The sequence below is a fragment of the Clarias gariepinus genome, chromosome 25 (genome assembly GCF_024256425.1).
Source record: "Clarias gariepinus isolate MV-2021 ecotype Netherlands chromosome 25, CGAR_prim_01v2, whole genome shotgun sequence".
NCBI lineage: Eukaryota > Metazoa > Chordata > Actinopteri > Siluriformes > Clariidae > Clarias > Clarias gariepinus.
Window position 1 is genome coordinate 21792002 of NC_071124.1, and position 16246 is coordinate 21808247.

The 16246-nt window shown below is 38.5% G+C and overlaps 2 protein-coding genes across 2 annotated transcripts in view; both read left to right on the forward strand.

Annotated features, from left to right (window-relative positions):
* si:ch211-106n13.3 (vWFA and Collagen domain-containing protein) overlaps positions 1-12737 on the forward strand; it is a 29393-nt gene extending 16656 nt beyond the window's left edge. Inside the window, exons 19-30 of the mRNA XM_053486720.1 lie at positions 216-269; positions 1230-1283; positions 2776-2829; positions 3614-3685; positions 3830-3865; positions 5827-5871; positions 6076-6108; positions 7834-7980; positions 8797-8851; positions 10371-10562; positions 10758-10835; positions 11364-12737. Of these exons, the coding sequence (XP_053342695.1) occupies positions 216-269; positions 1230-1283; positions 2776-2829; positions 3614-3685; positions 3830-3865; positions 5827-5871; positions 6076-6108; positions 7834-7980; positions 8797-8851; positions 10371-10562; positions 10758-10835; positions 11364-11554 (1011 nt within the window). The 3' untranslated portion in view covers positions 11555-12737. The remainder of the gene's footprint in view (positions 1-215; positions 270-1229; positions 1284-2775; positions 2830-3613; positions 3686-3829; positions 3866-5826; positions 5872-6075; positions 6109-7833; positions 7981-8796; positions 8852-10370; positions 10563-10757; positions 10836-11363) is intronic.
* A 435-nt stretch (positions 12738-13172) lies between these two features.
* Positions 13173-15905, forward strand: ccr12a (chemokine (C-C motif) receptor 12a). The gene has a single exon (XM_053486719.1). The coding sequence runs from the start codon at positions 13373-13375 to the stop codon at positions 14435-14437; it is 1065 nt and encodes a 354-aa protein (XP_053342694.1). The 5' UTR covers positions 13173-13372; the 3' UTR covers positions 14438-15905.
* The last annotated feature ends 341 nt before the right edge of the window (positions 15906-16246 follow it).

Consider the following 16246-nt stretch of genomic DNA (forward strand, 5'->3'; position numbering starts at 1 on the left):
TATAGCTGGAATTATTGTCCAAGCTACTGTTACTGTATAAGAAATTAATCAACATCTTCAGGTCATAAGATACAATGATAAACACATTATACATTCGTTCTCAGATACAACAAAAGCAGATTACGGATGAACTGGCCATGTAAATTCTCTTGTGTTTTTATTTGTTAACACAATATTTATCACGTCATGAATCTATAGACTTTGACTATTAACAGGGGGACCGTGGATTGCCAGGGCCACCAGGGTCAGTGGGAGCAAAAGGACCTCAGGTATGTATCAAAAATAAAACAACTAAAAGTTGTTGGGGATTTTAGGTAAGATTAGGGTCTGGAACAGTCCAGCCGTAATGGTGCACTGTTGCCACATGCTGAAATCTCCTAGTATTACACCTCGCCTTGTAATACTAGTGTTGATAATGTTCTAATCAGTGCTAAAACTAGCCTGATGTTGGTTAGACTGAGGGTGTGTTTAGTGTAGAGAGAGAGGGGATCTGTTCTGTCCTGGCAGGCTTTTCAGCAAATTGAAAACCAAAAGTCATTTAGAGACACCGTTGGCATTTTTTCTTTCTTTCATTTTTTCCCTCTGTTACCAACATCTTGGTTTCACTTCTGGGATTAGTTCAAAAAGTTGTGCCTTCTGATGTGGTTGTTGTCACATGACTGTTATGAATCATGAAATGTAGTCAAATTCACACTACCTCCACAGTATACCTAAGTTTGGTCTAAAATGAGTCAAATAGTGGCTCATGTACGTACCTCAACTGATTTGACATGTAATGAGCAAAATAGATAATACAGTACAACAGACATGAATTAAAATGAATTTTATAGACATGTACATCAGGTCTAGTTGAGTGTAAGTTAGCTAAGAGGAGTTGTTGCATCTTGGTGTTTGCTAGCTTGCTAATGCTTTGAATGTTGTTCCTGTAAACAAAGACTTGTTGAGGAGAAAACATATTGTGTAAGTTAGGTGTTTTTTGTTTTTTTTTCTAAATGTGGTTTAGGAACTGGTTACATTATTATATATTTTTGTGCATGTAGTTTACATTTTTTTGTCTGTGCTAGTCCAAAGTAATGCTAATCAAGCTGATTGAAAGTTAGCTAGATAGTTAGTTAGCTACTAGATAGTGGAGCTTGGTTTTAGTGATAATAAAATAAAAAAAAATTTAGAGTACCATTAACCTTTGTACTTTAAAGGAAACTTGTCCAAAATAATTTTATATATTCCAGGGACCCCCAGGCCCAATGGGACCACCCGGTCTAGAAGGTCCAGCCGGTCCAAAGGTACGTGATCGGAATGTACATGAATACAAATGCCTATGTGTGAGATACAGTGAAGCTCATATACACTGCCTGGCCCAAAATTTTTTTTTTATTGTACTTTGGATTTAAACAACCAAATACTGAAGAAACTTTGATTGTAGAATTACTGCGGTGATTAATACAGTATGTTTCAGCTGGAGACAATTCTTTTAACCCTAACTGATGCAATGAGAAACTTCCTGTTTTTTTTTAAACAACTTCTTCTGTCTGCCACACCTCGATACATTTACCTGGACAGACAGACAAACACACACTAAATAACTAGGGTATCACATGTATGGAGTTTTTCTTTCCTGATTGCACACAGACTTAATTTCTTAAAGAGCATTAGGGATTCCTGATGTTAATTCTATTGGAAGTTTTTGGGAAGAGCTGGGGAAGACATTACGGAGTGTTTAAATTCTCTTATTATAATGTCTGAATATTTCTATTTATTATCAGCAAAGAGAGCATATTCAAGCAGAGTCATTAACATGTAAGTCATAGAGAGACCTGGAGAAAGACAGACCATATGAAACACATTTGCTTTTTGTGGTAAAAAAAAAAATGGTTCCAGCAGACGCGTGCTGTTTTTAAACTGTATATAGTCGTCTGAACATGGACTATAGGAAGTGTTAGTTATCAAGTTCACATCATATTATAATCCTTCATAATGACCATTATTGAAGATCACTTAAATGCTTGGTGAAGTTGCACTGTAAAAAAAAATTGTTATGTTGTTATGTTTAATAGTGAAAGTGAGAGCATTTTCACACACACAGTGTAATGAAAACTCACAGGATTGGGACTAAACATCTGTGTTGCTAGGGAGCATAAAGATTCGACTATGGAGCAATATGAAAAGGTCATGTGACTCATCTGAAGAGTCCAGATTGATCCTGTTGCAGAGGGATGTGTGCGTCAGGGTCAGAAAAGAAGTGCATGAAGCGATGCACCCATTATGTACTGTATAGCAGCCTCTGTACAGGCCTCTAAAGGCAGTATTATGATCTGGGGTTGCTTCAGTTGCGTAGGTTTAGACTCAGCATCGTTATGTGGCAATAAAATGAAATTTACTGATTTCCTGAATTTACTTAAAGACCAACATGTCACATCTATTGAGTTTTTCTTCCCGGATTGCACAAGGACTCAATTTGTGAAAAAGCATGAAGTATTCCTGACGTTCCTAACTCTATTGGAAGTTTTTGGGATGAGCTGAGGAAGAAATTATGGCGCGTTTCTATTTTTCCATCAACAATAAAAAATCTCAACAAAAAAAAAAAAAATCTTGACACAAATAAATGTTGTAACTTTGCATCAAGTTGTCGAAACAATTCTATTACGAATGAGTGGCGTAATCAAAGCTAAAAGCAGTACAGTGAAACATTAGTGAGCGCAGTATATTTTTTTAGTTTTTTTGTGTGTGAGTACATTTTTGGTAAACTGGCATTAATTAATGATATTGTTCCTTTAGGGAAACCCAGGGCCTCGAGGGCAAGATGGCATCCCAGGTGCACCCGGTACTAAAGTGAGTTTTTCAGCATAATTTGGGGTTTTTTCCCTTGCCAGAAGGTGTGAAAATAATATCCTGCTGCTCTGAACTAAAAAAATGGCATTTAGAAGAGCTGATGCTAAATAAAAGTCTTTTATTTCCTGCATAAATAGCAGCCATTTCCTCACCTCCTCACCATAACCACATCCTCAGTATGAACACAGATCTGACAGGGACATGTGAAAGTCCTGATACATGCAACATACCTTTTGCGTAAATCTTTATCAGTGATAGTAGATATGTGAGGTGCAGTGAATCCATAAATGAAATAAATACTGATGCAGGATCAGTATCTAAGCAAGGATGCAGAGACAATGCCAGGCTTATATATATATATATATATATATATATACAGTATTCAAATTAAGCATGGATTTTAATGAAGGTTATAAAAAACCATGCTGAGTTTTAAATTGAAGTGGAAAGATTTAATTTAGTTTTGACGTCATAAGAGCTGATAGATCTATATCTGCATTTTTTGCTGAATTTTTTTTCTTTAAAGTTTAAATCTGCCCACTTCCATTTTACGATGAAATGCTATCTGATAAACTTTTACCCTGTGGTTATCTCTGAAACAGTATGTAGATTGTGATTTTTATATATATACTCTCTATATATATATAAAGTCTGAGAGAAAACACTGATCACATTTTTTTGTGTTTTACTAGTCGCACACATTTAATGCATTTGTATTTTCTTTGTTTTTTTTTTGAAGTCCATATAATGCCTGTAAGGGGCTCATTTTGCATGTGTTTCACAGGGATCTCAGGGAGAACCTGGTGTTCAAGGGCCACAAGGCATTATGGGTCTACCAGGGTTAAAAGGCCACAAGGTGCGACCACTTTTGCAGCTCTTCCCAAGCCCGCATTTTTAAAATTAATTAAAAAAAATTCAATCAGTGTTCATTCTGAGATTAGTGCTACAAGGTCACTGTTACGCTTGGTAAATAATGCGCACTGCTTCTTTTTTTCTTCAGGGGGAATCAGGAGAGTCTGGTCCAAAAGGAAGTCAGGTACTGCAGCTCAGTGGAGGGTGATGGAGTGTGACATTGATTTTCCTGCTGCGTATGTTAGTACAGAGACTGTGTTTAGTCTCTGTGCGGTGAATGGTGTGAACTGAGTGTGCCATGCTTCATCAGCTTTTTTGCGCTCGCTCTGACAGAGTGAAAAGGATGGAAACATAAAGCAAGACACAGATGATGATGACGAACCTGAAACACTTACTGAATTAAAGAAAACACTGGTGGTGAAAAAATATTTAGCAAAAGAGTGGAGTGTTGCAGAGCTCCACAGACGAGTTTTTTTTTTTATTCTTTACTCGTCTTTTTGACTACAGAAATTAATTTTAAATAAATATTTATTATAATTATTATACATTTATTACAAAATGATGTTTAACTTTTTAACCACTAATTAGCCGTACAGTAACATTATGACCACCTTCCTGATATTGAGTAGATCACCCCCCTTCTAGTTTTACTTTCTTGGACCACTTTTGGTAGGTCCTGACCACCGCAGACCAGGAACAGCTCATAAGACCTGTAGTTTTGGAATTGCTCTGACTTCTCACAGTAACATTTTCAATATCTCGTTACAATGAATGAAGTTGGTGTGTTAGAAGTAGAATAAATGTGCAAGCATAAGGATTTGAGTGACTTTAAGAAGGGCGAGATTGTCTCGGCTGGACGACTGGGTCAGAGCAACTCCAAAACTATAGCTCTTGTGTGATGTTCCTGGTCTGTAGTAGTCAGGACATGCAAAAAGTGGTCCAAGAAAGGACAACCGGTGATCCAGCGACAGGGTCATGGGGGCCAAGGCTTAATGATGCACATGTGGAGTGAAGGCTGGTCCGTATAGTCTAGTGTAGATCAAATTGAGGAAAAGGGTAATACTGGGTTAAATGATTTAAATGAGTCTGAACACACAGTGTGTTAGTGTTATGGTGACAACCCTATTATTATTTGACCTACTTAATATTAGACGTGTGGTGATAATGTTATGGCTGTTCTGCACCATCTAAGAATCAGATTATCAGGTACAAACTTGCAGCTATTAACTGATGTTTCCTTCACCCTCGATTCTGCTCTTTCACTTGAAGTAAAGACAAAAAAAAAAAAAATCAGCTTGTAATGGTATGGAAAAACCTCAACTCTTTCATGTGTAAAAAAAAAAGTATCACATTATAGCTTTACCTTTGATGCATGGGACAAAAGCATAACATAAGATGACATACTGTAGATGTAAAGAAAACTTTCGCTTTGTATTATCATGTGGTGGCATGGTGGCTTAGTGGTTTAAAGGGGGGAGAGTTAGAAACAGGTCTGTGTGTGTGTGTTTGCATGTTTTTCTTGTGCTTGGCTTTGCTTTTCTGGTTTTACAAAGACATGCAAATAAGAGTGAGTGGCATCTCCAATTTACTCGTAGTGTTTGTGTGCTTGTGCATAGAGAATATAGGGACCGTTATATCGTTACTCATATCCGTGTGTATTGCAAATCATTACTATGGAAATGGTAATGTTTTTAAACGAAAAAATCGATAAACAATAAAGCGTACACTTTCTCACCGATCAGAACAGAGTATTCGACAGTACTGTGATATGCCTGCTGTTAAGGAGTCTTTTAAAAAAAATTCTGATCTTATAACTAATTTATAACTAATATATCGGTTTTCTATCAAAGCAAAATATAGTGTATTACAGCACAATGCATGGACTAAAAATATGAAACAGCTCCACTGTTACTAGGCTAACAAAGAAGGGGACATGAGTCAGAGTTTCTTTGAAACTCTGTGTTTCTTCAGTAATAAACGGAAGCCAGTTGTCATTTATTTTAACCACAGTATATGCGTTGATGTTCTGTCAGACAAGCACTCATACTAGAACGCACACAATCTTTCAAATAAATAGAATCTGTTGAGGAATGACATAATGATATAAAGAAATAAAACTTGCATGCTTTGCTTTTCTGTTTTCAGGGTGAGAAGGGAAATGCGGGATCACCTGGGCTCCCTGGGAAACCTGTATGTACCGTATAATAAGCTCATGATAACAATAGCCTGTAATAATTAGACTGTTCATTTGTATTGTCAAGGTTTTTTTATTTTATTTTAATCAGGTTGTGATTCAAATTAAACTCAAATAATTTTCATGCTGTAGACGAAGTACAAGTTAATACACGTTAGTACAAGTGTGTGTGTTTCCTTTCTATACCTGGGTCTTTGCAGGGCGAGCCGGGCCTCAGGGGGAGCAAAGGAGAGGTGCGTATTCTTGCTGAAGCACACTCAGACACTTTCACAACTGTGTTTCCTGCTTTTTTACAAACTGGGAGCTCTTTCAGTTCCTGCCACGTTTCTAACATACGACTGGTACCTTGAACAGAAATAGGGGGATTAAAGTTTGCATTTTTTACAAGCATGTAATAATAATAGTAATAATAATGAACTCATTATAAAGATACTCTACGATCTGGATGTTTGGTTGATGTTCATTCATAGAGAATTGTCTTTTTCTAAATAAGGTAAAAATACATCTATTTCATCAGAACAGGGGCGGAATCAATTGAGAGAAGTGTTTTTTTCAATGACTTCGCTGGAATTGCAGGCCACAATCTAAAACACAGCACACCAAGAACACGAACTGAGATGATTATCCCAGTTAATGCAAAATATGTAAACCCACATTTAACAAGATTGTAGATAGTTAGATAGGAGTGGGAGGTGGGAAAGTAAGCTAATGATCAAAGTTCTAATAAGCCGACCACAGGGACGAGGCTAACATGTGGGTATTTAGGTCAAACTTTTGATTGGGACTTTTTATGGTACAGAACTACAGACACACTAATGACAGTAAAAAACTCCCTTTATTTTTCTATATAATCCCCTGCTACACTAATGCACGTACCCCAGTGTTTCATTAGTGCTTGCCATCAAAGTAGAAAGTGTTCTCAGATGACTAAACTGTTTGCTTCACATCCGAAATGCCAGCCTCCCAGGAACTCCTTTAATGGCCCTAACATTTGGAAATGGCTTGGAGCAAGGTCAAGACCGTGTGCGTAGGATGTGGCAATAACTCCCAGCCGAGTTCCTGTGTTGGTGAATGATTGTGTATTCAGTTCCCACAGATGGATGCGTCTCTTCAGCTAGTTATCAGTCAATTTTTAAGTTTTAAATTTTAAATTTTTACCTTCAGTCCCAGTTTGACTTGAGCATCCCTCATATACTGTTATATAATATGGTGTTTGGATTAGCTGGTGCCACGGGGGTTTAGTGTTTAGCACATTCACCTTGCACCTCCAGGTCCTTTGTTCGATTCCCACGTCCGATCTTTGTGTCCGATCTTTGTGAGTTTGCATGTTCTCCCTGTGCTTAATGGGTTTCCTCTAGGTTCTCCCAAAGACATGCAGATTAGGCTAACTGACGTTCCCAAGTTGCCCATGTTGTATAAATGTGCACGTGAATGTTGACCGGAGGTCCTACCACATTTTTACAAGATGGGAATAAATACAATAGTCACATTGGCCTCCATGGTTCCTAGTTGGACTATAGAGGTTCCTAGATGCATGGATGGATGGATAGATTGCATTAGCTAGTTAAATGAATTAATACACATTAAGAGAAACAAACGCTTTGAGCTACTAAACAGAAGGTAAGCGGTTCAAACTCCATCTCCACCAATGTATGTAGAAGAGGGTGGATAGCACTTTTGTCTGACTGTGTTATTGCTGCTCTGTATGAGCAACAGTTCATGTCTAGGAGGAAGCGTGTTTTAGTCTTCACCCTCCCTGGTTTTTAGCTGTTGTATGATAGGGCAAAGCTGCATGCTGAGTTTAAACTGGCTGGTGAAATGTTTTCAAGAAGGTTTTTAAACAGTTTAAAGTACGTTTGTGTCATTAAATTTCTTGACAGTTATACATACAGTTCTTGTAAATATTATTGGACAGTGGTTTCTGATCTCTCTCCTTTGTCTTTCTCTGTCTATCTCAGCGGGGTTTAACCGGAGATCCTGGAATCAGAGGGGCTGATGGGAAAAAGGGAGAAACTGGTCTAATAGGACCAGCAGGGCCGCGAGGATTTCCTGGAAACGATGGGTTGCAAGGACAACCAGGTATCCCAGGCTACCCAGGAAAACCGGTAAGTATTCCTGGAAACACAGGATTACACACTCTTCAGGAAGAGCGGTCAAAAATAAAAACTCAATATGCGTAATACCACGTCCGAGAATATCCTGGTTAATAAAAATAAAGAAGCGATACCCAACCTTTTTGAGGAAATGCCATTACAGCTCAGTGCAAAACTTTGCACTGGAAAAAAAAGGAAAAACATGCCTCTTGTTTTATGATTTATCTACAAATCAAAAAAAGTATCAAATTAAATGTAGGATTTCCAAGACTGTGGCCATACAGTCATTTTCTCCTGAATCTATATAATGTTAGGACTGGGCAGAACAATTAAGCTTGTGCTTGACCAGTAGGCTAGGTAATAAACATATGATTTGTCCATATCTGTGATAGTAATATTATTATTTTTTTAAATTCTATTAACATCAACAGGCGAAAGTGTTGGAGTGTTGCAGCCTCACAGCTCCAGGTTCCTCAGGTTTGATCCTGAGCTTGGTTTACTGTGCATGTTTCCTCCATATCTGTATGGGTTTCCTCTGCGTTTGCTGGTTTCCTAAACCCTAAATTCCCAGTAGTTGTGAAAGTGTGTGTGATTCAGTGTGTGTATGGTGTCCTGTAATAGACAGGAGGTCCATCCAGACTGTATTCCTGCTTTGTGCATATCCTGGAATAGGCTCTCCAATCCTTACCAGAATAAAACGGTTACTCAAGATGAATAAAGAATAATTAATATCGACATGCCTTAGTCTAAATTGTGTTATTAATAAATGATTTTTCATAATCCTAAGAGGTCGTAAATACTGTATATAAGAAACCATTGATCTTTCAGGGGAAGCCACCTTCAGAAGAATACTTGATGAAGATTTGTGCATCGGTGTTGCAAAGTAAGTGATTTTTAAAATCTAGAAACAATAAACAGATTTCAAGACTTGAGTGGTCAATGTGGTCAATGGATCGTGACACACTGTGTGTTCCTGTTACTACACACACCAACATATTTCCACACAAAAACACAACACAATACAGTCCTAACTCGGTTTACAGTATATATTGTTAGGTGAATGCCTCGCTATGTGTGCTTGTGTGACCGTGCACATTGTTAGAGTTGGAAAGACTGGCACTGTGGGTTTGCTGCAAGCTGGAAACATCTGTAGATGTGGAAAAGGCAGCTTCGCTTTCAATTCTCTATTTTAGAGAAAAGCCATAAGTCTGTTTAACAGACACAGTTGCTCAATTCAAATCCTTCAGCACATTACTGTATTTTTTGTATATTATTTGGTTCAGCAAGAGTATTTATGTCATCTTAAGCTCAAATTTAATTTATAAATTATTATTATTATTATGTTGCTTCTCAGAAACATCGTAAATTCGTAAATTTGATAAACCACAAATCAGTGTAAAGTTTAGGAAGTTATCTTGATCGGTTCCTCTTTGTTGTTGTTCTTAAAATCTTAAATCTGCTATTCAATTGGTAAGATTGTCACTTAGCAGGAAAATAATCCATACCAGAGCGGATATGACTCAATTCAAAATGCAGTTATTATTATTATTATTATTATTATTATTATTATTATTATTATTTTGTAATATTAAGGTTTTAAACCGAACAACAAATTTTTTTTATAATTCCTCACAATAACACAAGGGGCGTTTGAGTCAAACTGGGTCTTGTTATGAAATTTCTAAAGGCGTAAAAGAACAAATTGTTGTTTACAGAAGACTGATCAAGCTGATGAGACTTTTAGCCGCAGTAAAATATTCAAACGGTGCAAATGTTTTAAAAAATGCCGCACACCTGTAAATGACGATCCCTGCCGAGGCGACTCTGAGCCCACTGCAGTCCTTTCCGGGAACATTCAGCGAGTGGAACGCCTGATTCCGGAAAATCGAAAGTAATTTGTCACCAACTTACGGAAGAGACAAATCTGTCTGTAGGATCCGTACTCACAATCATTCACCAACGCCACTTGCACATTACAGACACATGTCTGGGAGTTATTGCCGCATCCCCTGTACAATCCAGATCTTGCTCCATGCCATTTCCACATGTTTGGGACATTAAAGGGGTTCCTGGGAGGCCGGCGTTTCAGACATTAGTTTAGCAGGGGATTATATAAAGAAAATTTTATTCTCATAACTGTTCCTGTTTTCTGTACAATCTAAAGTCCAGCTTTGACTTAAACATTTCTTATAGAACCATAACAATATAGAATAACAATATACATTGTATTTTTTTAGCCAATTACATTTACCTTTAATGTTGCAGAAATCTTTTACTTAAACTTTCCTTTTTTCAAAAAATTTACCTCTAGTTAGCCTCTGTACACTAACCATCAGCCATGATGCATGTGCTGCTTAATAAACCCTGCTAGCTATAACACATACACTAAACTTTCTCAACAGATCAACTGCCACAGCTCCTTCAGGCAATGTCCCCCAGATCATGCCAACACTGTGAGACGATTAAGGGACCCCCAGGTGATCCAGGCCCACCTGGACCGAAAGGCCCAACTGGAACTCCAGGCTATCCTGGCAGTCCTGGACTGCAGGGATATCCGGGACAGCCTGGGGCTACGGGACCCGTGGGCCCGAAAGGTAAAACAAGAACAAATTATAACCGCATTTTTTTTCTTTCTTTTTTTTAAACAAGCTGTTGACAAATTGTTTATTAGTAGATGAGAGGAACTGCTGCTATTCATGTACTTTCAATCTTTGTAAATGAAACAGAAACTCTTTGCATATTTCTGTGGTTTGAATCAATTTCGCATCCATTTAATCCTCTCGCTACAGGTGAAATTGGAGCAACAGGTGTGAAAGGTGCCAAAGGAGAGAGTCGCCATGGGCTCCCGGGTCCACCTGGTCCACCAGGTACTATGCTTTCCGCAGGTTGTACAGCGGTAGATCAATCATAAGGCTAGGCACTGGGGAAAAACAGAACCAGAAGTGTGTTTATTGTGTGGGGTTCTCCTTTTTTGTTACTACACACACCAATATCCCATCTAGCTTGCCACATACTAGTAAATTAACTTTCCACATTATAACTTTAAATTATACATTTACTTGTCACATATACTGTACATAACTGCACAGTACATACTGTAACCTCACACAGTTCTCTCTTTGCATATCCCTGTATCCCGGAATATATAAACTTGGGTTAGGCCACGGGTTCAGCTATGATACCGCACCCCTGGAGTAGAGCGGTTGTTCAAGGTCACACCAAAGTGGGCCAAAGTGGTGAAGCTGGCGTTTCTGTGATAGCTCAGTAACCTTTGAGCTACCACTTACCCATTAGTTATCAGTTCAACTAATTTACGGACACTCAAGCTTTCACTTATATTCTCGAATGTAGATTTAATCTATAATCTCTTTGTAAATAACATTTTTTTTTTCCAGGTTTACAAGGCCCTCGTGGACAAGACGGAGAGGGATATCCAGGCCCCGCAGGTTCTACAGGAAAACCTGGCATACCTGGTATCCCGGGGAAACGAGGTCCTCCAGGAGTCGCCGGCGTCTGTGACCCGTCTTCATGCTACATGGGTTACGCTGACCAGCAAGGACACTTCATCAAAGGGCCCGGATTTTAGCGAGCTTAATCCACACTCCGTATTGACTTTTCCGGGCCTCCATGGTCCTGAGCCCAAGCAGACAAATCAAGTCTCATACTGTCTACGGTGACTTGAGTGTTCTGGATTGTGTTTGATTTCGATTTATTTGATATTAACTTCTGTATTAGGCCCAGATAAAAGGGCTAAGAGTTTGAAAAGTGTCAGTTTTGTACTTGAGGTTCTTTGTCAGATGTATTCATTTTGGTATGAAGCTAGAATAATGATCCTGTAATGTAGCAGCATACAGATGTTTTCCTTGTGCCAGGCTTGTAATATAGTATGTACAGAACCAGTCAAATGTTTGGACACATCCAAGTACAGATTTGTTTTTTACATTCTAGAACAATACCGGATGTTTCAAAACTATGAAATAACTCATATAGCATTAGGAAACAAAGTGACAACAAAAACATAACAACAACAGCAGGTTAAAATAACAAGAACAGTATTGTCAAATGCGTTTGCAAAACCCATCAAGCACCATGATGTAACTGGCTTTCATGAAGACCATCCCAGGAAACCAAGACCAAAACTGACCTCTGCTATATGTTCATTTAGAGTTAACAGCCTCAGAACTCACCAACGTCAACAACCAGCACCCCACATTATGAAGGCTTTACATAGCAGAAGTAGCAGACACATCTCAATTGACATTATTGCATATTTTTGACGCCTTCAGCATTGCTTTATAATGTAGAAAGAAACGCAAATCAGAAAGACCACGAAGTTAGGAGGTGTGTCTAAACTTTTGACTGGTAGTGATGAGAAAAAATAACTCATATCTGGAAATCAAATGTTAGACAACAAACAATAGCAAACACTAAGATACTAAGATACGATTGTTTCGTATTGAGTCACCCGGCCACAGGCCACGTCGTCCTCCTGAAACCATATTTTCTTGAAACCCACATTGGTGCTCGCGTTTGTGAATTGCATTTTATTGTAAATAGACATAGGTGTTGCACTGCATCTCGAAACACTACCTCTGTATTAGACGCGAAGTAGTCCAACAGTTAGACTGGAACTATGTTTTATTATAAAAGTGTTGGCTGATATCTACGACTGCTAAGGATATATCTTGGTTTGAAAAAAAAAAAAGAAGAAGAAGAAGGAACGAAGCTTATTCTGTGTTTCATGGATCATGCCCGTGTGTGTGTGTGTGGGGGGGGGGGGGGGACTACTGCATTTTTTAAATGTTCATCTTGAAAGTCTGCTTCTATTTTATAGTACAAGCAGCGCTTTTCCTCTCAGCCCGGGTTTGATTCATCAGCAACACGTTCTATTTATGTCCTTCTCTAACTGAAGTTGTGAATTTTTTCTGTTTGTTTGTTTGAAGAACAATTTAGATTTTGATGTGTATGTCATTTCCATACTCCTTGTCATGTTTACATTTAAATTAAAACCATTTATACATAATAATAATAATGATCGAATCATTTTTTTAACCCTAAACAATATTAGTTTTTTTAGTAATTCATTTACATTTACCAGTTTCTGTGTACAGATATAGTAAGTAAAACAGTTTTTTCAAAGTGGGACGGATAGGAAGCCGATAAAAGTTGCCAGTAAATGTGTGTGTGAGTGTGCGCTTCCTCTTTCTGATGCCTGCACTGGTAGTAGTTCTTGTGATGTCTTAAACCTCATCGCAGTTGAGTGTTAGCTGCAGAAAGGATCAGATCTTGGCAGTGTACGCTCCTCCGTGCTAACAAAAAAAAACTGATTTCTGATAGACCGGTCAGTTGAGGGGCTGCTGGTTGTTTCATTTTTCATCACTCTGCGGTAACAGGTACACTTGCCATGGAGGAAGAAGATTCATATCTGGATGATTTTTTCAAGGATGAAAACACCACAGCAGACATCAGTTACGTCATCACCAATGAGACGGTGATGTTGTGCGAGAAGACCGAAGTGATCCGGTTTGGCGCGACGTTCATTCCTACGTTCTACTACATGAACTTTTTACTGAGTCTTTTGGGGAACAGTCTGGTTCTGTGCATCATCTACAAATATGAGAAGCTCAGTACGGTCACCAACATCTTCTTGCTCAACCTGGTCGTCTCGGACCTCCTGTTCGCCTGCACCTTGCCCTTCTGGGCTGTCTACCACCGTACCGAGTGGATATTTGGTCCGTTCCTTTGCAAGCTGGTAGGAAGCTTGTACTCGATCGGCTTTTCCAGCTCCATCCTCTTCCTCACGCTCATGACTTTTGACCGCTACCTGGCTGTTGTCCACGCCATCACGGCCGCCCAGAGCCGCCGGAGGGTGTATGCCTTCACCACATCTTCCGTCGTCTGGTTTCTCAGTATCCTTGCTAGCCTTAAAGACATAGTCCTGTACAACGTACGGGAGAATAAAATGTCTGGCTGGGTGTGTGAAGAGAGTGGCTACGTCTACAAGACCATTCGATCATGGCAGTTGATGGGCTACTACCAGCAGTTCGGGCTGTTCTTCCTGCTCCCATTGATGATGGTGTTCTACTGCTATGCCCGGATCACCATTCGCATCGTCTCCACACGCATACAAGAGAAGTGCAGGGCTGTCAAGCTCATCTTCATCATCATCTTCACATTTTTCATCTGCTGGACACCCTACAACGTGGTCATCCTCCTCAAGGCGCTTCGATTGTCCTCCGGAGACAGATCATGCGCCGATGACCTGGAATATGCCGAATACGTCACACGTAACATTGCTTACCTGTACTGCTGCATCAGCCCTGTGTTCTACACCTTTGTGGGAAAGAAATTCCAGAATCATTTCCTCAAACTTCTGGCTAAGCACATACCGTGTTTGAAGATCACCATTCTGTCATCTCAAAGCAGCAAAACCACATCGTTCAGGAGTCCCAATACTGAGTACTACTAACTGATGAAACTTCACACAGGAAGGATTTTACAATTTAGCAGTTTTGAACTTCTGGAAACCGGGCCTATGGAGCAAAATTTATGAATAATACAGTATGCTTGTTCTGACATAAGAATATTAGGAGGGTTTTTTTTTTTGTTTGTTTTTTTACTTCTGAATACTTGGACCTTTTGAAGTTCTGAACTTCTTATTATGGGTTCTTCTTAGAACTTAACATTGAAAGGTTTTGAAGCTGTAACTATTGACAGGTTCTGAACTTCGGAATGTCTGAATATTGGAAAGCTATTAACTTAGGAATGCTGGGGTGTTCCGAACATCTAAATATGGTAGTTTCTGAATTTTTTAAAGATTTTGAATTTTTGCATAGTGAAAGGTTTTGAAAGTTTTGTATACAGCTCAAGTCTGATGCAGACTGTAGGGTTTATAAATGTAAGCATTTTCAGTGTATTAAAATAATCTTCTTGGGTCCATCTGAACTTCTGAAAATTGAGAAGTACTGAATGTTTGATTATCGTGAGGCTTTAAACTTCTATATACTGGAAACTTCTGAACATTTTAATATTGGGAGGGTCTGATCATCTGAATAGAGGGAGGTTCTTGGTATCTGGTTTGTCAAAAATATTTTGCATGGTATTTGTGCATTTCAGAAAGGTCATAAAAGTACTCAGAACAGACAATGTGACAGAAGGAAAAGAATATAAGGAAGTTAAGCAATAAGTGTTAAATACATCTTTGTGTCTGTGTGCATATGCTTTTCTTTTGTGGTTAATTCTAGCTGTTGTGCAAATGAGAAATATTAAGTAGCTTATAAACATGTAGCAAGAATCTGTCTTCTGTCTGTAGCATGAAATGAACTATACAGAAATAAGATGTAAATATTTAGATTTTAATATTGCTGTTTTTTTTCTTTTTATATTGCTGATGCTTGAAAACTGAAACAACTGATATATTAAAAAAAAGCTGGAATCTAATTAAAGAGTCTTTGTTAGTCATTTACTGTACATCGGACTAGTACGTAAGATTTTGTCTAATGTCTGGAACAAAAAAACTTGGATGCATGCTCTTGTAAAATAATCAGCTTTATGTGGTCAGATATTATTTGTTAAGAATTATTTTTTCCCATATCTGTGATGCATGCAAGACTGAAGTCTTGCGTAAGTTTTTGCTATAGGTACAATAACGTATTACTAGAGCCTGTTACTGTATCACTTCCACAGCTGCAGTTATACAGAAAAATAATCAGTAGCTCTTTAATTCACAATTTAAGCCCAGATTACATGCACCAATACTACAATGAGTTACATTAATGCAACCTCAGCCTTAAGATCCATACATCCATCTAGGAACCTCTGTAGTCCAGTGGTGATTACCATTGTATTTATTCCTATTTTATGACCGTGGTACAGTACAACCTCCGGTCAACAGCCACACGCGCATTTACACACTCTGGGAAACGCTGATTAGCCTGTCTTTGGACTATGGGAGGAAACCGGAGTACCCGGAGGAAACCCAACAAGCACAGGGAGAACATTACAACTCCATGCACACAGACCCCGAGACAGGAATCAATTTAATTCAATTTTATTCAATTTTATTTGTATAGCGCTTTTAACAATTTTTATTGTCAGCTTTACACAATCAAAAGAATTATTTAAGCTTGTATGGAATTTGAATGTGTATGAATCAAAATGGTCAGATAGTCCCTGATGAGCAAGCCGAGGGCGACAGTGGCAAGGAAAAACTCTCTAAGATGGCAATAGGAAGAAACCTTGAGAGGAACCAGACTCAACAGGGAACCCATCCTCATTT